The sequence below is a fragment of the Condylura cristata genome, unplaced genomic scaffold (assembly GCF_000260355.1).
Source record: "Condylura cristata isolate star-nosed mole 26May11 unplaced genomic scaffold, ConCri1.0 scaffold00004, whole genome shotgun sequence".
Lineage (NCBI taxonomy): Eukaryota > Metazoa > Chordata > Mammalia > Eulipotyphla > Talpidae > Condylura > Condylura cristata.
The window spans coordinates 63,096,893-63,122,214 of NW_004567105.1; the positions used below are offsets into that span (position 1 = coordinate 63,096,893).

Consider the following 25,322-nt stretch of genomic DNA (forward strand, 5'->3'; position numbering starts at 1 on the left):
CGCGCGAGCCGCCGCGGCTGCTTTCCCGGCGCCGGGCACCTGCACCGCACAGGTAAGGGTGGGGTGGGTGTCGCACGCGCGGCCGGCTTCTCCGCTCCCGCTCTCCGCGCCCCAGGTGGGACTTTCACCTCCGCGTCCCGGGGGCTGCTACGTCGCCGTCCCTTCACGACTTTAAGTCTCCTGCGTCGCTCGCGCCCCGGCGTTCTGAGCCTGTCCGAAGGCTCCCTCTGTCCCAGCCGAGCTCAGCTTCGTCCTCCCTGCCCCACAGTCATGGGGATCCGGTTTAGGAGCGGCGCATAGACAGCCCACTTGCCCCCAGGGCCTTACATGACACAAGCCCCGTGCTCAACTTGACCTGGGCCAAGGTGCGAGAGACGCAGGGTCTCACCCAGCCTGAGACACTGGCAGGTGGAGAGGAAACCTGGTGTAGCCTGCAGTGAGGTGGGAATCGACAGATGCCTGGTGGCTGAGACAGGATCCCATGTTTGGGAAACTCTAGTGACTGTGTGCCTGGGTAGCGAGAGGGAGGGAATCTCCAAAGTGGGGGGTGGGGGGGAGGGCCGGCTCTCCAGGACAAGAAATTTGGAGACTTAGCCCGGCAGAGGGAGGAAATTAAGACTAGAAGCCAGGGCAAAGACTGGTCAGTTGTGACAGTTCAGCGCCCCGTCTTTGGGGCAGCCTTCTCGCTGTCTACCACTGGGCTGCTGGTGGGGCTCCTGATGGATTTGCTGGTGAATTTCCAGGGCAGTCCAGGAAAAACCTTCCACAGCAAACAGAACTTCCTTGCCTTTTCAGACCAGGAAATAAATACCAGAATGGGTGCCATGACAGGGTGTGGCTCAGGGGCCTGAGGGGCCAGCCCTTGGAGAGGGCAGCGGAGTCCTCGGTGACCCTGTCCAGGAGGGACCCAGTGTGGACAGAGCTAGGAATGCAGGGAGAAAGCAGGTCTGGCTGCTCATGAGATTGCCACGGGGACAGGGAGCTGACTCACCTGGGCACGCTAGGACTGGCCGGGTCTGTTCTCACCCCACCCCTTGGTAAGCTTTCAGGAGGCCTGGGGAGGTAGGAGGCTGGACCTTGCCGGGAACTTGCTGTGTGCCCTTAGGTGAGCTCAGGTGAGCCTGGTGGGGCTGGGAGCCAGCGGCCTAGGTCTGTGCTTCTACATGCTCTACAGATGTGTCTCTGGACCTTCGTGTCCTTCTCGACCCGTTTCTCCATATGTATAGTGTGTGCGCCCTCCCACTAGGTGGACGTAAGGAGCCCTGTGGGCTGGGGGTGGGACTGGGATTTGAGTGGGGAGTTCTCCACCTGAGGTGCTCCTGTTAAGGTTCCATACTTCTTCCTCCCCTTTACCCCCGTACATACTCAGCCTGTTCTGCCTTCACTCTCTCTCCTTATCATTTCTAGAATGAAGCTCAAACCTCCCTAACCAGGGAGCAGAGCCCCTTGGGGCCACCAGACTAGACCCCCAGCCTCAACTGCATCTTCCCCTCACACACTGCCTTACCAGCTATGCTTGACTTCTGGCCTTAAGCCAAGGAGTGTGACTGTCTCCTAGGTAGAGTTAGAGATCCCTTTGGGGTACCACAGCCAGAAAAAATTCCGATTGGGGACTCTAAGATTCATCCCGAGGAGCCTAGGCTGACTCTAGACGACTGGGTCTCCATAGCTAGAACACCTACTTATCCTTTCTAGGGGGGAACTATACTAGTTCGAAGCTCTGGTGTTGTTGATGCCCCCATTTGCATAGAGAGGTGCGTTAGGCCCAAAGAGGGGCTGGACTGTGGATAACTTGGATCACGGCCAGGCTGAACAGCCTGGTAGGGTCAGAGGAAACCTATGAGGGCAGCTGAGGCTTGGGCCGTGGGTCTGGAGTAGGGAAGCAGCTGGCAGCCCTGTGGGGGTGAGCAGGAGGAGGCCTGAGGTGAGGGGGGCAGAGATCTCTTTGCCCGGTGGTAGCATTGGTTGCAGGTATGCTACCTGGCCTTCATGTGAGTGTGGGGGTGCTGGCATTCGTGAATCACCAGCAGCAAGTTATTTACCACAGGTTTTCTCCTGGCTCACCCTGATCCGGTACCTAGTACATACCTCACATTCTGGCCACACCCTTTACCTTTAGTCAGAGTCGCCTCTCTCAGTTAAGACCCCCAACTGACTGCCAGCTGAGGGTGCCACTCCCCCACCCCCCCAACATAGATACACACAAAGGGCCTTTCCAGCCCACCAGTTTTTGCCAGTGGACTGAGAGGTTAGGTGGGCCCAGGCCAGGCTCGCTGTACCCCTGGCCCCTTGCTGAGCTGACCAGGAGCTGACTGCTGGCATGGAAGTGGGGACTGGGGCTGGCACAGAGGCCTGCAGAAGAAGGGGGCCTCTAGCAGCTCCCCTTCCTGCCTCTCCCTTGAAAAGCCTCACCCTCCTGAAGCAGCAGCAGCAGGAAAGGTGGGGCAGGAATGCCTGAGCCCGGCCCTTGGCCGGAGTTCTGAGGCGCCCGCCCCACTCTGCCTCAGAGTCAGTTGGTTCCCTGGCGGTCAGGGGCTCTCCCAGGGGCCTGTGAGGACCCCTCTGGAGGGGGCAAGGCTGAGACCCCTTCCTATTTACCCTCTGGGCCTGCATGCCTTGCTTGCCCATCACTGTCTGGGTTGAGTCTCCTGCCCCACCCAGGTCAGCTAACTTGAGCTTCAGTAGGCTCAGCCAGGAGAGGCAGAGTTTGAAGATCTTGGACTAAAAGATGAGATGTCTGGTCAGGACATCTGGCAGACCTTGTTTGAGGGGTGAGGGCACCCGGCTTGTTGGGGAGGGCTGTGTCTAAATAGAAACTGTAGCCTGATGGTGCCAGTGGAGTTGCCTCTAAGTCCGAAGCCATATCCCCAGGTGATCCCTGCCTGCTGGGAGGCCCTGCGCTGGGGGGCCCTGCCTGCCTGCTGGAGTCCCTCCCTCCATAGCAGGAAGTCAAAGGCTCTAACCCACCTGCCCACAATCACTGCCCCATGTCTTGAGTTGAACCCATCTAGCAGGGACAGCTGGGTTGGGGTGCCCACCCACACTGACCTCACCCACTTGCTGCTCGGTTCTCTCTTCTGCACATGTCAGCAAGTCCCCCCCAGTCTGACTTTGGACTCCACCACTCCCTTGCTCTGAGGGCCTCCATGGCTCCTCTGCTGGCTATCAGGATCTCTTGATGGGCCATTCTTGGAGCCTGGGCCTTGCTCTCATGCTTCCCCCACCTGCTTGCCTGGCCTTCTCTGGCTCTTTTCCCGCCCATCCTTCCTGACTCCAGGGGACCACTCCTTCCTTACACAGCCCTGCTGGGCACAGTGTCCCGAGCCTTGACGCTGAGCACAAGACTGGACAGCGTGCTCTTGTTTCTAGAGACTCGGTGGAGAGGGGCAAGGCCAGAGGTCCACTAGACGTTACTCTGGGCCCTTGGGAGCCAGGTTAGGGGTTGCAGCAGGGAAGTGAGCAACCCAGGACTGGGCTTAAGGAGCATCTGCCTCTGGGCAAAGAGAGATGTTTCCCTGAGTATTCCTGAGCTCTCAGCGGGGCACAGGTGGAAAGCTGGGCAGGGCCCGTGGCCAGTCCAGATGACTCGGGCTCATTGCTGAATTCTGACGTGGATGGTCCTGAGCCTTGCTTCTGGCACACAGCCCGAGGGAATGGGCGTGGGCCCTGCGGCCACGTGTGCTGTCCGGCTCTCATTTGTGCCTGTTCAAGGCCGAGAGCACGCTGGCCATGTGCAGCCCGGAGGAGGCAGCCCTGCTGCGACTGGAGGAGGTCTCCTCGGCCACCCTCGCCCGCATCAACAGCCTTGTCCTCCAGCCCCTGCTTGCCGCTGGTGAGCCTGCTCTCTGGGCTCCAGGGAGTGGGGGTGGGTGGGGGCGGGGGCGCGGGACCCCCCAGGGACAGGAGTCCCGCTTGCTGGCCCCTCAGCCGCATTCTCTCAGCCTCAGAGGAGAGTGGGGACACGGGCTTCAGCCCCTGAGGGGCTGGCCCCCCCCTGCTGCTGGCTGCGCCCCCTCTGTGGCCCCTGCCCTGGCAGGCTGTGCATAGGGATGAAGTGCCTCCCTCCCTGCCTCCCTGGCCTGATTCTCAGCCAGGCTCAGCTAACTGGGAGAGAGGATGCCGAGCTTATGGCCGAGCCCCAGGGGCGTGGCAGGTGCCTGCTCTCAGGGCTGTTTGTGCCTCTGAATGTCAGTGTAGTTACAGGAAGCTGTGGGCTCTCCCTTGAAGACCTGAGGAGGCTCAGAGGCTCAGGGACTTGGGTGCTCCCAGGCCGCCCATCCCTGTTCAGTAAGGAGGTGGACGGACTTGTGCCGCTGCTTGCTCTCCACGGCACTGCCCGCTGCCCTGGCCCCTGCTCAGCTCAAGGGGCCTGTCAGCTTCCTGTCCTGTCCCCAGGGCCCCAGTGAGTGGGGCTGGCGACAATCCAGGTTGTGGGGAGCTGCTGGCCATCAGTGACCCCCTGGGGCCCTGTGTGTCCCCTGGGAGCTGGCGCGGACTGACCTCGTCCTCTCTGCCCCAGCCGCAGAGCCCACGGACGCCCAGGGCAGAGAGTGCCTGCGGCTCTTGCAGCAGCTGCACCGGAGCTCCCAGCAGCTCTGGGAGGAGACCGAGGAGAGCCTGCACTCGCTGCGGGAGAGGCTGCGCCGCCCGGGCGCCGTGGCTCTGGAATCCCTGCTGCTGCTGCGCCAGGCTGACCACGTCCTGCAGGTCCACGTGGAGTAAGCCAGCCCGTCGCGCCCGGGGCTTGGCCTGGGCGTGGTGCCACTGGGCACTAGGGCCCACCTGGTTCAGGGCCTGGGTTCAGCCGGGGGTGGGACTCACCTGGGCTCAGCCTCAGTGGGCGCGGGCACCAGCCTGTGGTGGACTTAGCCACCCTGAGCCCCGGGCTTCCCAGGAAAAGAGACTTGGTGAGCTAAATTGTCTGCTCAGGTTAATCAGGACCAGCGGTCACCAGTGCCTCCAGCCAGAACACTGGCTGGGCCCTCGGGGCTGTAGCCACCCAATGGGTGGGATTTGAACATTCCAGAGGAGCAGCTGTGGCGAGGGCAGGGGCTTGGGTCAGGTGCTGGGGGCCGGCCTGAGGTGTTCTGGTGCTGCCTGCAGGTACCTCGAGGCCTATACGAGCTGCGTGGTGGCACAGGCGTTTCAGAAGGCAGCAAAGAGGAGGAGGTGAGCGTGGGCTTGCAGCGGCCTCTGAGAGTCTGAGAAGATGGGGTGTGGGAGAGGAAGGGTTGGGGGAGTCCTGAGCAGCACAGTGTGACCCCTCCTGAGGCCTCCTGGCCCTGACAGCTCCACACTGAGCCACACTGGAGGAGAGAGGGGGAAGCCCTCCGAGGCCGTGGGCAGAGTCCAGGGAGCCACAGGCGGGGGTGGCCGGCAGCAGGGAAGGAGGCCCCTCCTGCACCGGGTGGGTGGGTGGGTGGTTATAGTCTGGGGTCCCCTCAAATTCCGAGATACTGCTACTCAACTTCGGGCAGAGCTGCCCAGGCTCTGTGTCTGAGTGATGGGAGAGGGGCTGGGGCTGGGGCTGGTCTGGGATCAGGGCGCTTGAAGGTGTGGAGTGGAAGAAGGGAGAGTGAGATGGCCTGTGGCCTTCCCTCCTCTCAGCCAGTACTGGCGGGGCCAGCGGAAGGCACTGCGGCAGCTCCTGTCGGGCGCGAGCACGGAGGGCCCAGTGGGCGCCACGCTGGTGCAGGCGCTCCGCCAGCCCCTCACCCACCACGTGCAGCAGTATGTGCTCCTGCTGCTGAGTCTGGGGGACACCATCAGGGAGGTAGGTAGCAGGTGAGGGGTGTGTGGGGGAGGGGCTGCTGGCACTGCCCACCAGGCCCGTTGCCTGTGGGGAGTTGAGGGAGGGGAGACTGGGACCCAGGCTCAGGGGACCCGCCTTGGTCAGGAATCTGGGTTTGGGAAGGACCCAGCCATGGCTTGTGGACAGTCTGAGGGCACATGGGCCTGTTTTGGGGTGTCCTAAAGAACTGGTCCTTGCCCTGGGGAGTGGGTTCTGAGACAGCTGGCTCCACCTGGTGGAACCAGCAGAGACCCACAGGGCAGGCAGAATCATGTGTGGGTGTGAGGACCCATGTCACTGAGCCCCATTTGGGGAGCCACTGAGTGTTGTGGCCCCCCGGAAACGCTTCATGTCACCTCTCCCCAGAGGAGGAGCTCGCAGGCAGAAAAGGAGCAACGTTGGCTTAGACCAGACCTTGTTCCTGCAGGGGCCAGGCCAGGCCTGGGCGGCCGGCACAGGTTGGGGGAGGCCTTGACAAACCCCTGCCCCCATGGCTCTGTCCCCCCTCAGTGTCACCCCGCCCGGGAGCTGGTGGTGCATGCGGCCACCATCTTTGGGGACCTACAGTCCTTCGTGGGGCAGGCGCTGGAGCAGGCTGTGGCCACACAGGCGCTATGGCCCATGCTGAGCAGCCGGCAGAGGGTGAGTGTGGGGCCGGAGGGTGGTCAGAGGAGTCCCTGGTAGGCAGCCACCTAGTGAGCGGCGTGTGCGGCTCTGCTCTCTGTACCTCAGCCCCTCCCTGGGTCCTGTCTAGCCAGCCCTGCCCGTTTGCTGGCTCTAGGGACAAGCAGTCAGTAGAACTGCGGTGTCACCTGACGATCATACCCCATGGCAGTGCCCATCAGGGCAGCTACTTCCCCTGCGGGGGGGGGGGGGCAGTCCCTGTGTCCCGGGAGGGCATGACAGGCCTGGGTTAGTGGGGAACAATGATCTACTGGGGCCCAGCAAGTAACTGGAACAGGGGACAGGGCCAAGAACTGCCAAGGATGTGAGAGTTGGAGAATTCTGGTGAGGGTTGATGGGGACTTGGCCGGCGGAGCGGGGAGGACAAAATGAAGCTTCAGGAGAAGTTGTGCCGCCCTGCTGGGAGTGGCGGGCTCGGCTCTCCAGGCCCTCGGCTGTGCCCATCGCTGCCCCGGGCGGGCACAGGGGCGCTCCGCTTCCCAGAGCTGGCCTCCACAGAGGCTCAGGGTGTGAGGGGCGGGACCCCAGGAAAGGCAGGGCGGCTGGGCCTCAGTGCTCCCTCTTCACCTCCCCAGGATGCGCTCTACACCCCTGCTCGCCGACTCCTGCAAGACAGCCAGGAGCTGCCCCTGACGGTCTCCCCGCTGCGGGCCGAGCGTGTGCTGCTCTTTAATGACGCCCTTGTCCTGCTGCAGGTGGGGGCGGGGGGCTCTGACCGGAGAGGTCTTGGGCTCACAGAGGTGGTGGGTGTGGTTGAAAAAAGAGTGAGCAAGAGACAGCAAGATGGGCACTGCGCAGAATCTTCCAGAGGAAGGGATGGCTCTCCGAGCAGGCATGGCATTCAGGGCAGCAAAGGTTCAGACCGCGGCAGCGTGCAGTGAGCTCGAGGAGGAGCGGGTGTGGAGGGGCCGTAGCACTGTGAGGAGAGGGTCAGCGGTGAGGCTGTGCTTCCGGCAGGAGGAGCCTTAGAGGGGTGTCCGGCATGAGCTTCAGGGGCCAGGCTGCGTTTCCAGTGGCCTTGGTGCAGCAGGGTGTCTGTGTGGGTGGGGGAAGGCTGACCCAGGCTCCTGCCAGACCGGGGTGGGTATGGAGATGGGGCAGCTGCCCTTGAGGTGGGGTGTGAGGCGGAGTGTGAGGAACCCAGTGCCAGGCACGCCAGATCAAGCAGCCTGGGGGCCCCAGGGTGCCTGCTGACAGGCGCTTGGGGCTCAGACTGGCCAGAGGAGTAGGGGAGCCTCTGGGGGGATCTCCGGATGACACCTGTGCCCTGTCTTCTTGCAGGGCCACAGTGTCCACACCTTTGACCTGAAGCTGGTGTGGGTGGATCCTGGGCAGGATGGGTGAGTGACCCCCTCCACTGACAGCCTGGCTTTCCGCTCCCCACCCCCATGAAACCTGCCCGAGCCTGGGGCTCGCCTTGCCCCGCCCGCCCCCCTCCTGCACAGAGCTGGGGCCTACTCATCATCTCTGTCCAGGTACACCTTCCACCTCCTGACACCTGAGGAAGAGTTCTCCTTTTGTGCCAAGGATCCCCAGGGCCGGGTGAGTGTGGGTGAGGGTTAGGTGTGAGGAAAGGTGACAGACAGGAGGGGAGGGGAAGACACAGACTGCAAGCCTGGGGGGCTCCAGGGGGTGTCAGGCCTCGAGATGGTGTCAGCCTGGGGCCAAGGCATCAGAAGGCTGCAAGGGGTGGGGTATTGCCCTCAGTGAAGCCAGGACCCGGGTCTTGTCCCGGCCCCTCTGAGCAGGCCCTGAGGCTGCAGACAAGGACCTCAGGTCTGGAGGGGCCCTAGGGAGCAGCTGGAGTTGTTGGATCTTCTGGGGGTGAACACCAGAGAGGTGTTGCCTGGAGTTGCCCCAGAAGGCTTCCTCAAGGGGTGCCTCCAGCAGCAGTGACCGTTTGTCTTGTCCCCACAGGCGGTCTGGCAGTGGAAGGTGACCCAGGCAGTGTGTCAGGCCCTGCGTGGGAAGAAGGACTTCCCAGTGCTGGGGGCTGTCCTGGACCCCCCCGATCCCCCCCCCTGCCGCTACGTAGCATACACCTTCCGTGCAGAGGGCCGCCTGTGCCAGGCCACCTACGAGGGCGAGTGGTACCGGGGCAGGCCCCATGGCAAGTGAGTGACCGCTGGGCTGAGCAGGACTCCAAGACTCCCCGTGGGAGGCTGAGGGGCAGACAAGACCCATGTGGAGCTGGTTACCTCAGGGCACAACCACAGAATGTACTTCCTGTGGCCAGTTGGTCAATTTGTCCCCCAGAGTCTCTTTTAAGTTCTCTTGGACAGGAGCTGGCTCATAGCAGGTGTGTGCCAAGTGGCCTTGATGCTGGTGACACTAGTCGGCGTGGGGCAGGCATCAGGTGGCCAGCCTCAGGGCCAGCAGTTCGCTCCTTCTGTGCTGTCAGGAGGGTGGAAGAATAACCCTCATACCTACATAGCGTTACCAGCAGTGGTGGGAATGGTTTGCAGACATTCTGTCTTCACAATCCTTACAAGGATGCTCGGGGGTGGAGGCTGTTATCGCTAGATTTAGAGGTGCAAAAACTGAGAGCGCCTAGCACGATTTTCCCAAGGCCTTGGGCCACCTTATAGGGTGAGCCTGGCCTCAGCAGGTATGCTTTTAAAGGTAGGAAGGTATGCTTTTCAAGAACATGAGATTTCACCCTATGGTACAGCTAGGCAGACAGGCACAGAAAGCAAAAGGGACTTCCAAGGTAGTACGGTCAAGCAGATCCGTTCATTTTTGCCTCCTTCCAGAATGGGCTTGAAGAAGCTTATCAACAAAAAGACAGAAAACACAATATTTTGTCAGAAGGGGGAAAGATGGTAGAAGCTGACTGGAATTTGGCCTAAGCTTAAAGATTAGCTCTGAGCTTCCTGTTCATCAAGGGAAAAAGGGAACTTGGGTGGCTCCAGGGTTCTGCCTATGGGGTGTAGCTGTGAGACTGCTAGGGCAGGGGTGCCAGGAATGGGGAGGGCCGAGAGCCTTTGGCGGTCTTAGAGCTCAGAGGTGATGCCTGGGTGGGGCCAGAGTCCGGTGCAAGGGGAACCCCGGCTTCTGAGATCTTGTGGGTTGAGAGCTGGGTCTGGTGGGACTGATGCCCATGAGCTTGACTGTGTTCCAGGGGAACCCTGAAGTGGCCAGATGGGCAGGAACACGTGGGAGAGTTCTGCCGAGGCCGGGAGCACGGGTGAGGCCGGGCAGGTGCTGGAGGGTGTGCGGCGGGGGAGGGGCTGCCCCTAGGAGGCTCGCTGGAGGCGGGACTGTGTTGGGTGGCCTACGGGGAGTGTGGTGGTCAGGGCCGGTGCTGACTTCCTCCTCCAGCTTTGGCATCCGCCTGGTGCCCCAGGCCTCTGAGGACAAGTACGACTGTTACAAGTGCCACTGGAGGGAAGGCAGCATGTGTGGCTATGGCATCTGTGAGTAAGTGACCCTTGGCCTGGGGCGGGGTGGGCTCCTGGGACAGGCCTGGCCCCTGGATTGAGCTCTGTGAAGCAGGGCCAGTCATTGGTGACCCTCTCCAGGTACAGCACTGATGAGGTGTACAAGGGCTATTTCCAGGAGGGTCTGAGACATGGATTTGGGGTCCTCGAGAGTGCCCCTCAAAGCCCTCAGCCCTGCAAGTACACAGGCCACTGGGAGAGGGGCCAGAGAAGTGGCTACGGCATTGAGGAGGACAGTGACAGGTGAGTGGTCTGCAGTTGCTCCCTGGGCGGGATGGGGGAGGCGCCGGAGAGGGCCCTTACCGACCAGTGCTCCTTGGAGTCAGTGGGGCCATTCTTTTTGTTCCTCCGAGTCTCTGAAGTCCCTCGCTTGCTCGCCACTCCCTGGGGTGTTGCTGAGCTCGCCCGAGGGAGCCCTGGCCTCCCTCGCCCCCCCACCCCACGCCTCCCCTGAGCTACTGGAGAGAAGTTTATGACCCCAGCCTTGTCCTCTCTGACGATGACAGCTTCCAGATGCTGGGCCGTGAGCACATGCCTGGTCCTTCACCTGACAGTCAAAACCTCCGACTCCTCCCACTCCCCATGCCTCCTGGGCACCCCTCCAACCTTCCAGACCCCTGAACATCCCCACATATCTGTTGTCCACTCCTACCTCCCTGGCTTTGCATGTGTATTGATAGCACCTCCCTCTGTGCTTCCCTGGGGAGCCTGCTGAATGTCCTGGGCCTGAGTTGAGTGGATTCAGGCAATGTCATTGCTCCTTATCTGGCCCCCCTGCCCCCCAGCCCACAACAGCAGCACACACAGAGGTGCACAGGAACTGCTCTGACCCAACCCCGGCCCCTCCTCCCCCAGGGGCGAGCGCTACATTGGCATGTGGCAGGCTGATCAGCGCCATGGCCCGGGGGTCATGGTCACCCAGGCCGGTGTTTGCTACCAGGGGAACTTCCAGGCTGACAAAATGATGGTGAGTGGAGTGACCTGTGTGTATCCCGAGCTGCCCCTTCCTTGTACTGGGGCTGAAGTTCTGGAGTCCATCCCACTTTAGCGGCCCCAAAGTTCAGCTGAGGCCTCCCAGGGGTGTGTGGGGGCACAGAGCTGGGTTCCGAAATGCTGGAGGGGGCCAGAACCTGGGCAGGAATCTACTTTAGTCACTCACCTACCCTGGCCTTGGCCAAGTCCCTGTTCTCCCCAGTTCAGTTTCCCCTTTGATAACTCCAGTTACTACTTATTGTAAAGACCTGATGAAGCATCGAGGATCAAAAGCGTGGTAATGATGATGCCAGTGACCTCAGCAAGTGACACAGACCCCAAACTCGATGCCTTTCACTGGGCTCCCTTGCCCATCACCATCTCATGGGAGCCTCCCAGTAGACCTGCGGGTGAGGCTACTGTCCCGAGCATGGAAGTGGCAGACACGAGACTCAGATTGCTCAGCCACTTGCCAGGGTCACACTGTGGCTGAGCGAGACCCAGCCCTCGGAGCTGGGGCCCACCAGCACCTGCCCCCCACCTCCCCGACACCCTGCCAGGAGCCGGGTGCACGGTGGGGCCCTGGGGCTTTTGTGTCTTGCTTGTTTGTTTATGCTCTTCTTTGCTCAGGAAAGAATTGAAGGTGGCAGAGAAGGCAAGAATGGGCACAAACAATAGATTCAGAGCACAAATTGTGTCCCATTTGCCTCCGAGCTTCCTGGCAAGGGAGCCTAATTAGCTCCACGGTCCTGTCTCTAGGGACGGCACTTCTAAGCCAGAGAAGGGAAAACAAAGCTCCCGGGGATGGTTCCTGAGAGGGGATGCCGAGAGGAAGAGCTGGCTCCCAGGCTGCCAACGACTGGCAACGCACCTGGCACAGTCCCGGGAGGCGCGGCAGGGTCCAGGACCCTTCTGCCGGGCCGGTGCCCACGCCCCCTTTCCGACATCTCCTCCCCATGCTAGTCTCCGGGCGCTCCTTCACCCTCCACTCCTTTTCTCCTGGCTTCCTTCGCTAGGGCTCAGGGATCCTGCTCTCTGAAGACGACTCCTTGTATGAAGGCAGCTTCACCAGGGACCTGACCCTTGTGGGGAAGGTAAGGGCCCCCGGGTCCCCGCGCACGCCCCGTTGAGGCCTGGGCTAGTCTCTTATCCCTGTCCCCACCTTGGACCCAGAGCTAAGGGTGTGGGCAGTGTACGGGAAAGGGAGGGGCGGGCCTCTCCCACCCTCACCACCGCCTGTGGGTGGGCACAGCAGCCCTCCCCTGGAGAGTCAAGTGGGACAGGCTGCTGCTTTGAGTGCAGAGAGTGCTGGGGTGACCCCTTCCAGGCCCCCAGTTGGGAACCCCATTCTGTCAGTACCCCCAATGCCTGCAGCAGGTGCACCGTGTCACTACCCTTCAGTGTACTCCTGTCGGAGCTGACCCGGAAGAAGGCAGCTGTGTCCCGCTGGGGACTTTGGAGACGTGGGGGCTCTTTTGGTTTTGTAATCACTGGGGGGCACCATGGCATCTACTGGAGACCAAGAGTGTGGAACAACCCCATGTGACGGGAAATTGCCCCTCCCCAGGCCTCTGCCTACCTCTGGACTTAACCCACCCCCTGCCCCTCTCTGACCTGTGAGTCCCTTCTCTCTCCCCACCTTCTGCGTCAGAGATGAGCCCTGCATGGCCAGCATCACTGTTGGTCGGGGTTTCCTGTAGGCATGGATGATGAGCCCGGGGGGGTGGGCAGATGTAGTGGTCGGTGTGAAGGGCAGCCGTCAGTCTCTGGTCTCTGACCGCACAGGCACGGGCCTGTCGTGATTAGCTGGAAGGGCGACGGGGCAGGCCGTGGACAGACTTCCCCGTCTCCCTTCTGCCTTCCAGGGCAAGGTCACCTTCCCCAATGGCTTTACCCTGGAGGGCTCTTTTGGCAGTGGGTCAGGGAGAGGACTGCACACCCAGGGCGTGCTGGACACGGCTGCTGTCCCACCGGATCCAAGCAGCACCCGGAAGAGGTGAGGACCTGACCTTCTGACCCTGATGCCCAAGACAGGCTGGGGGTGCGCCTGTGTTCCAACCCCAGACTCAGGCCTCATCAGAGGGGTTTTTCTGGACCTCTCCTACTGTTTGGAGAACTCAGAGAGCGCAGGGCATGAAACCCTCAAGTCAGAGATTCTTATAACCAAGGTCATGTGGCAATAATTCTACACTCATTAAAGCAGGAGAAATATATTCCATGCTTTTTTTCTAGGAAGTATGCAATGCAGTTTGCAAAACAAACTGAACAGACAATAGTAAAATAGAAAATGCAAATGTGGCTTGAGCTTAGGAAAAGAAAGGGAGGCCGTGGTTACCACGGAGGCCTGGCTCGGAGTTTCCTGACCACCAAGGAAAGAAGGAAACTGTGTGGAATCGCTGTCATTGTCAGGGGGTACTTGAGAATGGTGGTGATAGACTTCTACCCCATGGGGACAAAGCTCTTAGAAATCTATGGCTCGGAAGACTCTTGCTATGTGTGTTGAGGAAGTCTTGGGTCTTACTGAGGAGGGAATCTGTGGGTGGTGTTCTTATCCAGCATGCCCCCAGCAAGGGGCGTTGACTGCCCCTTGTTCCTGCCTGCTTCTCCCCAGCAGCAGGCACGGACAGTGGCAAGCCCTAGGGGCAGGACCCAGTGGGGTAGGGCACAGGTCTAGGAGAACCTGAAGGTGTCATGGCAGGGACAACATAGCCAAGCCTGGAGCCCAGGAAGGACCCAGGTGTGGTGGGAGGGCAGCTGGGGTCCCGGGGCGGGGGAACCCTGGGCACTGGGCACCTGTGTCTCTTAGGCCAACACCCTTCTCTCTGCACTTGGCTCTTCCTGCCTCTTTGTCAAGGCTCTGTGTGTTCTTCTGTTTTCTGCTGGTTCCCTTTTCCCTCTTTGTCTCTGCTTTTCCTCCTGCAGCCCTGCAGCTCACCCCTCTCTGTGTCTCCCATCCATCCACCCTTCCTAGCCCCTACTCTGGATACCCCCAGGCCCCCCAAGAACTTGGACAGGGTCCTGCCCACCGCCTCTCCATCCCTACTTCCGGTTCCCAATGCCTCCATTGCAGGCAGCTGGGTCTGGGCTCCTTCCCGGTGGAACGCCGCTGGCAGGGCGTCTACACCCCCTTCCGGGACTTTGTGAGAGCCGGCTGCCCTGGGGAGCTGCAGGAGGCCCTGCTGGGCCTCCATGTGCCCAGCCCGCGGGAGCTGCGCAAGTCCCAGGAGTGTCTGTGCTGCGAGAGGTGAGCTCCCGGCGTGTGTGCGTGCGCATTGTGTGTGGCCAGAGGGCCAATGTTGGGGGGCTCAGAGTGGGACAGGGAGAAGACTTCCTGGGCGTGGACCTGGGCCCAGGGTAGGTGAGACGCATGTGCGTGCTGCCCCAGGACCCACCCTGAGGACAGTGCAGGCAGAATGGACGACATCCTGGACGAGCTGCTGCAGCACCGGGAGCCTGAGGCCCTGCAGCAGTGCCTCAGGAAGGTGAGGGCCTGGGGGAGGGTGGCCTCCGCGGACCTGACGGTCTGTTCCCTAGTGCTGACCGGAGGGAACAGGCCTGCGGGTCCCTTCTCAGGGCCTTGGTGCTCCCATCGGTGCAGAGGGAGCACCCTTGGGAGCCCTGTCAGCACGCCCTTGATGCTGGCATCTCTTGTTGCCTGTACCGGTCCAGGCTCTGAACAACTCCCTGCATCCCCTTGGGAAGTTGCTCCAGACGCTGATGCTCACCTTCCAGGCCACCTATGCTGGCATTGGGGCCAACAAGCACCTGCAGGGGCTGGCCCAGGAGGAGGTGAAGCAGCATGCCCAGGAGCTGTGGGTGGCTTACAGGTGAGTTTGGTGGCACATGCGGGCGGGCACTACCCAGTGACCCCAAAAGCTAGGGCTCTGCCTTTCCATGAGTCTGCTCTGCCTGGCACCCTAAGCAGAAAGGGTGCTTCTACCTCAGGTCTAGATCCAGAAGGAGTCAGAGGCTGGTCAGTCAGTATGCAGCTGGTGAGCGAAGGGGCTAGAGGGTGGGGAGATGATCCAAGGCCTGACTGCAGGCAGAGTCCAAGTCCCACCCGGGCCCAGGGCTGACCCCTGAGCCCCGGAAATGCTAACCCCACTGTCAGCTGAGTCTGAGTCTGTCTCAGACCCCATCTCCACTTGCCGCGGAGCCATGGCCCCATAAACACTACAGACAGGGCCTTTTGAACTGAGGTGCTTCTGTTGGGGTTGCCTGGACTTAGGGGCTGATGTCTATACTTCAGCCTCCTCGCTGCTGAGGTTCGGGTAGTTGTCTATGCACCTCAGTCTGGGAGTGAGGTCCCCCGGCCTTGGTCTTTGGCGACAAGAGGGTGGGGCTCCACGCTGCGCCTCTCTCGCTGGTTTGCAGGAGTATGCTCAAGGTTGCCTTGCAGCGCAAGGGCCTGGCCCCGGAGGCGGAAGACGACGCAGAGACGAGGTGACCGCCCAGGCCCCCATGGGATCAGTGGGTTCCCCGCTGCTGGCGCAGCCAGGCTCACGTCTACAGGCGTGACCTGTGGCCTCCCTCGGGGGAGGCTGGTGCTTCTAGGGAAGTGTCTGGGGCTCATGCTGTTGACCAAGCATTGTTCATTGACCGTGGGAGGACCTGAAAGGCCCATGACCTCTACTCCTTGGGCAAGCCAGGAGGGGGCACTGCCCCTCATCAAATGCACGTTTGTTCTAAATGTGTTACCCATCCCCATCTCTCAGGTGCACAGAGGGTGAGCTGCTCCCCTAGGTACCCTCATTCTCTGAGCACACAGCTAGGCGACTGAGGCCCGGCAGCAGCTGAACCTAAAGAAGAATTAAGAGGGCCATTAAATCTGTCTGTCCAGTTCTCTGAGATGAAACCTTACAGATGGCCTTTAGATGCCGGACGCAGAGATCCCGGTCAGAGAGGCCTTTCTGTCGCTGGCTGTGTTGCCAAAGGAGTGGGCTGTGGGGTTAGGCATTATGGAGCACTTCCCTGGAGTTCCGGAAGCCATGGAGCTGGAACCGGACTTGTCTGGGACGAGTGCTGAGTGCCAGTGCTCTCAACGCAGGGCCCTGCTTTTGTTTTCAATCAAAATCCTGCTCTGCCTGCCGCGGAGGTTCTCAAAGTCCAGTGAGAGGCCGAGGGGGCCACTGATGGCAGTGGGCCGTGACGGGAGCAGGAACAGGCTGGGGGAAGGCCTTCTCGGGGAAGGAGGAGGCTGGGGCACTGCTTGCTGTGGGTGGGGGGCTCTCTGGGGTTTTTGAGCGCGCCCCGGCCTGCTGCCCCCAACCTGTCCCGGCCGCTCTCGCCCAGGGACCTGCAGGTGCACAGCTTGGTGCTGCCTCTCGTGCTGCCCAGCTTCTACTCGGAGCTCTTCACTCTCTACTTGCTCCTTCACGAGAGAGAGGACGGTCTCTACAGCCAGGGCATCGCCAACCTCAGTCTGTTCCCCGACACCAAGCTGCTTGAGTTCCTGGACGTGCAGAAGTAAGCCTCCCACGCCCCGGCCGTGTCTGCGGGCTCTTGGGTAGCAGAGCATACAAACCCAGCTCACACGCTTCAGCAGGAAGGGGTGGTGGTGGTGGTGAGGTGGCTCACGCACCCCCAAACAGCCCCGGGACTGTGAGAGCTGGATTTCAGGTGTGACGGGATCTAGGTGCTCAACCCCATGACAAGGGAAAGCAACTCCCCACTTTCTCTGCTGATCTGTTTCTTGTGGCAGATAGGCAGCACTCAGTCACCCGAACTTTATGCGCTCACCCACGTGGCGTGGCCGGGTTGGCCAATCTGCTGCCACGTCTCCCCGGCGCTGGGGCAAGGCCAGCTGTGCTTGGGCTGAGAGTGTGGGGGTGCGGGGGGTGGCGGGGGGCTGGGGGCCAGAGATCCTCAAGGGAAACTGAAGAAGCATGTTCCGGCCTCCTTTCTAACCTCAGTTGCCAAAACACCCTGTTCTCCTCAGCCCTCTGGTCCCTCAATACTATGAGTGACCCCTGCCCAGGGAGGGCGTGGACCGTCTCTCCTCTTGCCTCACGGGGCTGCAGCTTCCACCCAGCCTCCAGCCCTGTTTCCTCTCCTATCAGTCACCAGTTTCCAAGGGTGCCTCGACCCTGCCAATCCCCCCCCCGGACCCCCCCACCGGCTCCTGGGCGTGGCTTACTCCGCTCCAGCCTCCCTGCTCCACTGTCTCCCCGAGTTTCCCCCGCGTGCTGCCCGCGCCCAGCACCCGCCTGCCAACCAGCCTGCCCAGGCCCACCCAACAGTCTCTGCACCCCTCTGTACCCTCTGGCTGACCACTAGCACTCTGTCAGGCGGACCCCTCGGCCCCACCTCACCCTTCCCTCCCTATCACCCCCTGTCTGGGGGTGGGATGAGGGCTGCCTCCCCGAGAAGCCGCTCCTGCCCCCCTTGCCTTGGGCCCCACGCTGCACCATGGGATGCCATTGGGGACTCACTTCCTGCACCCTGCCCGCCTGGGGGACCTGGTGGCCCAGGACTTTCCCCTGACCTCAGAGCCTGCCCCTGCTGGCCACAAAGCCTCCCTTCGCCTTTCTTTTCAGGCACCTGTGGCCTCTCAAGGACCTCACGTTGACAACCAACCAGGTGAGAAGGTGGGCCTGTTGCCTGCCCCCATGGGGGAGCACTGAGCCTGAATTGGGCCCCGAGTTTGTTCGGGCATCTGCTGATCAGCTCTCTGCCCCCAAGGCTGGCTGGAGGGGCCGGCAGAGGGGTGAGGGAGGAGCTCACGGCTCCCAGCAGTTCTGATTCCCCATGTGGGTGAGGGGCAGCTGGACCACAGTGGCCAGACTCCTTCCCTTGCCTGTGTGTGGCCATGGGTGCCTCAGTTTCCTCATCCGTGGACATCCTCCCTGCCACAGTTGTAGTTTCACCTCCTGAGCTTGGTGGGAGGCTGGTGCAGCTGGCCAGTGGTTCTCGAAGTGCCTGTTAGGCCAGCGGCTAGCCAAGCAGACTCTGGCTCTACCTCAGGCTTGCTGAGTCAGAAGCCCAGGAAGTGGCCCGAGGACTTGTGTTTCAACAAACTCTTGGGTACGAGACCCTTTGACAGAGGTGCTCAGAATCGGGAGGGTCCTAGGGACCACTGGCCAGAGAAGTATTATCTGCCTTATCCATTTTCATCCTCTTAATCTGCTGGAGTGATACTTTGCAGTTGAGTAAACTGAGGCATGGGATGAACTGTGACTTCCCTGGGGTCATTCAAGTCTTTGGACAAGATGGTGCTGGAGCCAGTGGTAGGGCAGGGATGGAGTGGGGGGAGGGTGTAGCTCGGGGCCAGCCCTGGCTCTGAGAGGAGGGGGTGACAGAATGGGGGGGACCATAGCCTGTTCCATCCTGCTCTGTCCACCACACAGAGATACTCCCTAGTCAGAGACAAATGCTTCCTGTCAGCCACAGAGTGTCTGCAGAAGATCATGTGAGTCCATGCCCTGGGGAACAGGAGGGCGGGAGGCACAATTATGGGGCTCCTGCATGGGGCTGCTCAGGGGCCTCGGTCTGGAGCCCCTCCCCTGTGTCAGGACCACAGTGGACCCCCGGGAGAAGCTGGAGGTGCTGGAGAAGACCTACGGGGAAATCGAGGCCACTGTGTCACGGGTGCTGGGCCAGGAGCACAAGCTGCCCATGGACGACTTGCTGCCGCTGCTCATCTACGTGGTGTCACGTGCTCGGTGCGCCGCCCGGCCCAGCCAAGCTGTGGGTGGGCTGCGGAGACCCCTCCCCTCCACCCAGTCGTCAGGACTTATAGACACAGGCTTGCTTGCCTTTTTTTTTTTTTTTTTAAGATTTATTTATTTATGCATACAGAACCGGGGTACAGGCCAGGAGTGCAGGGGTGGTGAGAGGATTCACCAGAGACAGAGTGGGGAGCAGGACAGGAGGACTGACGAAGTACACTGCTGAGGGGAGCAGGGGGAGGGACAGGAGAGGTCTGCTGCACCTTGTGGGGTCACCTCCCAGGTTGGGGATTGGCCTCATGCTGCAGTGGCTGTGATAGCTTCATAGTGCTGCACTTTAACCCGTTGCGCCACCAGGGAGGGCCCTAGACATAGGCTTTCTTTATACATGAGGGAAGTGGAGGTCCAGAGAGGAGAGCTCACCCCATGGTCTCACCCAGGGTATGTGGGCACCATTCCCCCACTGTCCATCATCGAGGCCAGGGTTCCTTCCCCAGCTGCTTGGTGCCATCGGTGGGCTCCCTTCTTACTGCGGGCTGGTTCTTTTTCAGAATCCAGCACCTGGGAGCCGAGATCCACCTGATCCGTGACATGATGGACCCCACCCACACAGGAGGCCTGTATGACTTCCTGCTCACAGCCCTGGAGGTGAGGGGCGGAGGAGGAGGGCCAGGCAGGAATGTCCTGGGTGCAGGAGCAGACCCCTTCCTTGCCTCAGACGCTATCATGGAAATAAGCTCAAGTGGATGGCCCCCTCCACGGGGAGGGTCCTTACAGAGCCCTGGGTTCTGCCGTGGTGGTGGTGGGGGGGTGCATAGTGCATCCCAGTCATAGGGACCCCAGGGCCCCAGGACTTCATTTCCTTGCTGAGGGCTGAGTTGGAGCCACGGTGGGCCTGGGAGGTGGGCATGCCCTGGCATGAGGCTGGGAGCCTGTGCCTGCATCTGGGGCAGACAAGCCGGCTGGCCCAGCGCGCCTCTTTTCCCTAGTCCTGCTACGAGCACATCCAGAAGGAAGACATGAGGCTGCACCGCTTGCCCAGCCGCTCGGACTTCACGGAGCTCTGGTAGCTTGGTCTCGTCTGCAGAAATGAGAGAGGCCCTGGTGGACTTCCTGGAGGAGCGAGCCGGCCCCAGGGGCAGTGGGCAGGATGGACTCGGTGGCGGCTGTGGAGGAGATGAGCATGAGGGGGAGCCTCATGGGGTTGCCCTGACTGGGGTGAGGGGAGGGAGGGCTTCAGAGCTGGAGGGTCCCTCGACCTGTAGTCACTCACAGACTGAGCCTCAGCTTCTCCTTGCCTGGGCCTCACACCAAGCGATTGAACCTTCTTGGGCCTCAGTGTTACCATCTGTAAAATGGAGGACTGGATCATGGTGTGGGACCTTCCATCCATCGGGCTGGATTTTAGAGTTTTCTAGAAATCTTACTTTTAGTCCGTTGGGCTGTAACTGAAACCCTCATGTCACTGCCAGTCTCCTTCGCTGTTTCTTCACTCCTGGGCAGAAGCTTCCATGCTGCTAGAAACATCTATTTGTTGGGCCTCCTTCCCATGAGGACTTCCTGAGGACTTGCCTCGGAGCTATAAGGCAGGGAAGTTCCCAACCCACTGAGGCTTGCTGGGTAGCCTCTGGCCAGGCTTGAGGGGGTGGACTTAGAGTCTCTGAACTGCAGTCCATACACCCCAGATGTCAAGGGTGGGGATGGGACAAGCTGAGGTAGGGACAAGAGGGAGGAAACTCACTTGGCTTCCTCACTGCCAGCAGCCCCAAGAGGCCCATGAATGACACACTTGACCTGTGGGCCTGAGGGGCAGCAGGGTCATGGAGCGGCTTGTGCCCTGACCTCTGGTTCAGGACTCCATTCCACGTCATCAGGGTAGGGTGGTGAGTGGGAGCTCAGAGCTTTTAATGGTGATTTTAAGTGGGACCAAAGAAGATGGAAGCTGAGTCTGAGGCAGCTTCATCTCTCTGGAGCCTCAGTTTCTCCTCCCCACACAGATGGGGCTTGAGCCAGGGGGACCTGTATGTCCGCCTCCCCCAGGAGGGGCCAGTCTAAGAGGTCAAGCTTGCCCTGTACTGTTGGCAAATCAGGTCACGCCTCTGGGCTTCAGGTGGGCCTCCATGAACAAGCATCCAAGCATGGGCCCCAGCTGTGAGAGAAGGGCTGGGAGGCACCGAGAAAGTCCACTCACACCTGAGCCCAGGGCTGAATTCCCATGAGGAGCCTCGGGGCAGGCGGCACATGAGGACGCTCAGAAAATGTGGGCAGGAACTCCCACAGGACAGGACCATGGAAGTGGCAGCCTGAAGGAAGGGTCTGGCTGTGCTTTTTCCAGGAACCTGTGGTGTCCCCAAGGGGGATGGACTAAAGGTAACCGGGATCCCATGAACCCTCATGCTCACCAGGACTAAGGTAGTTAACCAGCATTTTAATCCTTTCCAGCTGCAGCCTCACTCCAGAGACCCCCTCCCCACTCTACCCTGCCTCCTTCAGCATCAGCGCACCCCGCACCCCGCACCCCAGTGCCCAGCTGCGGTCAGACTGACCAGGGCTCGCCATCCACCCTCTTGCCGGGTCTTGCCACAGCCCCTGATGAACCGGCACTTGTGGACACTTGTGGAATTGAGACGGGGAGATGATCGTGGGCTGTCTGGGTGGGTCCAATCTCATCACAAGAGTGGAAAAGGGAGATGGAAGAGGACCAGAGGTGTGAGTACTGTGTGAGTACTGAGGGTCAGCCAGAGGGGTCGGTGCTGCTGGCTTTGAAGATGGAGGTACTGGGGGTGGGGAGAACACAGGAATGTGAGAGCCTCTCCAAGCTGGACAAGGTAAAGAAATGGATTTGCGTCTATAGCCTTCCAAAGGATGGGCTCCCTAGGATGTTTACAACAGGTCTTCCTAAAATATGTCATGGGGCATGCGGGCTTTTTTCAGGTCATCAAGGCCTTCCATGCCCTTAACTACCTAGAAGAATGAAAATTGGGGCATTACCCAGAATGAGGATTTTTATCAGAAATAATCCTATCTGAGAAACTTATTTATATGACAGAGCAAACATCTAATTATAGAGCATCTGATCTTCATCTTGAGTCGTCCTCTCTTCATCATGTGGGGTTCTCCTCTTTCCTTGAAGTCCTAGTCCCTTTCCTGAACTGGAAGCCCTGTATCCCCTTCCTTAGCTTAGGAGATAAACCCTCATTTGGTTCTATTTCTCTTTAGAATCTATATCCATGTATTGATAGATTCCCTATACACATGTAATTATATTTGTTCTTTTTTCCCACTAATCTGATGTGAATTTGATTGCTCTACCAGTCCAAGAAGAATCCAGAAGGAATTGGGGGATATTTCCTCTCTGTACCTACACCCCAGAGAGGAACTAGGCCCTACCAGCATTTTGATTGTAGCCCAATGAGAGCTATGTTGATTTTCTGACCTACAGGACAAAAAGAGAATTTGTGCTGACTTAAGTCACTGAATTTGTGATAATTTGCTACAGCAGCAATAGAAAACACAAACATTGGTTAACACTTTTACTGGTGTGGTCACACTTCCTGCCCCGACTTCAGCTAATACAGGGACTTCCTCCGACTCCCCAAGGCCCGCATGGTCCCCTTCGCGCCAGGTGCTGGACAGTACTCTCTAAGCCAGCCCACCTGTCCCACCTCCTTCTCTGTGCTGGTCGGCTCTGACTCTCAGGAAACTCTTCCCGCTGATGGCCTCTGGCTCTCTGATCTTTATTGCCAGTCCATGACCCCTGGGTGGTGCAAACCCCTGTGTGTGAGCCCCAGGTTCCCAGGAAGCCAAGATTCTGTTTCCTCCCGGCTTGAGATGACTGTAGTTTATAAACACCCCGGTGGTCTGTGAGGCCGCTGTGAGGGGCTGCTTTTGGCCCAGCCTTGCCCAGTCTTCCTCACTAGACACTCCTGGTCATGTGGCCCCCTCCCTCTCAGGGTTGGGGTAGGTGACAAATCACACATCCTCTAGTTCTGTTTCTTAAAAGGGGATGAGGTCGCTTTTTTTCACACACCTTCACAAAAATAAATCCCAGGTGACTCAAGCAATTAAGAGGTAAAAATAAAACTAGAGACCATTTAAAGGAGCATTTAAGAGCATCAACTCTTATTCTTGCTGCCTTGGGGTTTTTGGGAGGAATGAAAACAGCACCTGTAGGCTATACAAAAGCTGGACAATCTATCCTAGAAGTAAAGGGAAAATGAAGTCTAGTGCATGTAAATAAATAATAGATTTACTGTTGGTGAGAGGAGTGTCCAAGACAACCTCAATGTTGCAGGAGCTGTTGATGGAGAAACCCTGGTGGGCTAGATAACACGGGGAAACCTTTGTTGACTGAGAAAGTTATGAATCTAGCTTTGAGCCACTATCTTTACAAAAAATATGACTTATTTTCATGCATGTGTTACATATCTCGTTGAGGGTCATAGAGTAAATCCTTAGAATGCTCATTAGACCTGCTGGTTTTACTTCTTATCCCTTGTCAGATGTTCTCATCAGAACTCAGGAGGATAATGTGACATTTGGGGGTGAACATACAGTGTAGTGGCCCTGCACTACAGGTCAAGATAGAAAAGATCTCCATGTCCGCTATTCACTGGAATAAAAGTCTCAATGATTGTCAAAGAGTTTATTAGACAGTCAACGTGAGGATTTGAACTCAGGATGCAGCCCAACAGATTTGAACTCTGAGAACTGTGTCAACCATCGCAAGTTTGAATCTAATTTATTTAAGTAGGAATGGGGAGTCTTGGACAATAAAAATATAATTATTGGGCCATCCCTGGTGGTGACATGGGTTAGAGCACAGCACTAACCGCAGCCACTGCAGCACGAATTTGATCCCCCCACCAGGGAAGTGACCCACAGGGCACGGCAGAGGGGCTCTTGACTTTAAGTTATGCTGTCTTTGCCCGGAGCAAGGCAATGCTGGGGTTTAATCTCTTCCTTTCCAAAGATTGCACCGAGGAGCTGCAAAGGTGAGGTTCTCCTTTCAATTCTCCTTTTCCTGCTCCTTGGTCACTAGTGGAGGTTGAGAAGCCTGGGTTACTGGACAACAGTACATTTCTGAATAGTTGCTTTACAAACTTCAAATGTAATTTGGTGGCTTTATTCTTTTGTCTGCTAGAGCAGAGAGGGGTCCGTCCCAGAACATTTTACAGTGTGTTCACATTGTGACCTCCTCTTGGTGGTGTGAGATCTAGAGCGGAGGGTGATCCAGACCTCACAGAAAACCACCATGCTTGACCTGGTTTCATTGAATATGTCTTTCCTGCAGACTGCCGACCTGGAAAACTGTGGCGATGCTCTCCAGGGTCTAGTGACCTGGGTGTCTGTGCAAGTCAGTGACAGAGCCCTCCTGCCATTCAGTGATGGGGTGTGCAGACTTTGTCATTCAGATGGCAATGAAGAAGAGGAGGTTCCTGACCAGCTTCCATAGACAGTGCCTTGGGTCACAGGACAGACAAGAATTGTGGCATTAAATGCCCTGCTATCAGCCCTTTGCATCCTTTCCCCTGGTGTGGTGACCTTAAAAATCAAAACCACAGGATGGTGTGATACTGCAATTTAGTTGCTCTGTCTGTCTGTCTATCTATTCCTCTGGTTATTTAGATGACCTAAGTGTATTTCTCATACACATTTGGTCCACACCCACAGTTCCTGCCTCACAGCTCCCTCAAACCTTGGAATTTCCGGAGCTATTAGAACAATGGGAGCATCTTTTGTCTCAGAGCGCTCAGTCCTTTGCAATTTCCTGAATGGAAAGAGCAATGAGAACACCTTTTGTGACAACATTTGAATGCTTGTTTTTAACTCCTGAGAAAGCTTTTGAGCCATAGTTCTTCACATGGGGGCTATCTGTCAATGAAGGCAACTTTTGGAAAACCTGTGGGTGGAGGCTGATGGCCCTGAACTTCTGGGAGGGAACAGGGCCTGGAGGTGGAGGGGCCAGTGGCCAATGACTTGCCCAATCATGCCTGTGTTAGGAAGCCCCAGTAGAAGCCAGAGTAGAGGGGTGTCAAGAACTTCCTAGTTGGGGCACCAGAGCAAACCCTGAGCTGCCGGTGACATCCTGAACGGACTCCACCCTCCCGCCGTCTTCCCCACCCCATCTGCTCCTCCGACAACTCAGGATCCAACCATTGCAGCTGCTGCCAGGCCCGAAGGGGCTGCTGAGGAGGAGGAAGCTACGTGGCCACGTTGAAGGTGGAATGGGGGTGGGAATCAGGGGCTGAATAGTGCTCCCACTCTTTCCTCTCTTCGCAGACGCTGGAACTTTGGCACATGGGATAGTCCCATTCTCTTAGACTGTGGCAGCTGCCATCCAGACCTTGTGGTGGATTCAGCTTGGGTGCTAGATTTATTTATTTGTGTATACAGAACTGGGGTACAGGCCAGAGGTGCAGGTGTGGTGAGAGGATTCACCAGAGACAGAGCGGGGAGCAGAACAGGCAGATCGACGAAGTACACTGCTGAGGGGAGCAGCGGGCGGGTCAGAAGAGGTCTGCTGGCCATGTGGGTCACCTCCGGGGTGGGGATTGAACTCATGCTGTAGTGGCTTTAGCTTCCCGTGCTGTGCTTTATCCTGCTGCGCCACTAGGGAGGGGCCTGAGCGCTACATTTTGAACATTAGCTCTCTCCTTCTCTCCTAGCCCCTTGGGCCCGCATCAACTTCTGGCTGTGTTCCTGCTGGGAGGTGCCTTGGGTTCCTTCTCTTGGAGACTCTGCTCTTGGGCCTTGGTTGTTCACAGT

The 25,322-nt window shown here is 58.9% G+C and overlaps 1 protein-coding gene across 3 annotated transcripts; it reads left to right on the forward strand.

The window, feature by feature from the left end:
* Positions 1–10: 10 nt before the first annotated feature.
* On the forward strand, positions 11–24,971 carry ALS2CL (ALS2 C-terminal like). Of its 3 annotated transcripts, XR_001145044.1 has the most exons (27): positions 11–52; positions 3,712–3,832; positions 4,520–4,718; positions 5,104–5,169; positions 5,608–5,773; positions 6,302–6,433; positions 7,051–7,170; positions 7,757–7,815; positions 7,951–8,017; positions 8,393–8,589; positions 9,597–9,662; positions 9,797–9,895; positions 9,997–10,158; positions 10,771–10,882; positions 11,904–11,981; positions 12,753–12,883; positions 13,958–14,131; positions 14,273–14,369; positions 14,557–14,714; positions 15,262–15,330; positions 16,180–16,353; positions 17,424–17,466; positions 18,234–18,295; positions 18,399–18,548; positions 19,106–19,202; positions 19,544–21,274; positions 23,848–24,971. XR_001145044.1 is itself a non-coding variant. In XM_004676609.2 (26 exons), the coding sequence occupies exons 2-26, from the start codon at positions 3,730–3,732 to the stop codon at positions 19,622–19,624; spliced, it is 2,862 nt and encodes a 953-aa protein (XP_004676666.1). In that variant the 5' UTR covers positions 11–52; positions 3,712–3,729; the 3' UTR covers positions 19,625–23,802. The 3 variants fall into 3 exon arrangements, 2 of the variants coding, with proteins under 2 accessions (XP_004676666.1, XP_012576005.1); XM_004676609.2 differs by lacking the exon at positions 23,848–24,971 and having other exon boundaries at positions 19,544–23,802; XM_012720551.1 differs by lacking the exons at positions 11–52; positions 3,712–3,832; positions 4,520–4,718; ... (7 more) ...; positions 9,597–9,662; positions 23,848–24,971 and having other exon boundaries at positions 9,879–9,891; positions 19,544–23,802.
* Positions 24,972–25,322: the final 351 nt, after the last annotated feature.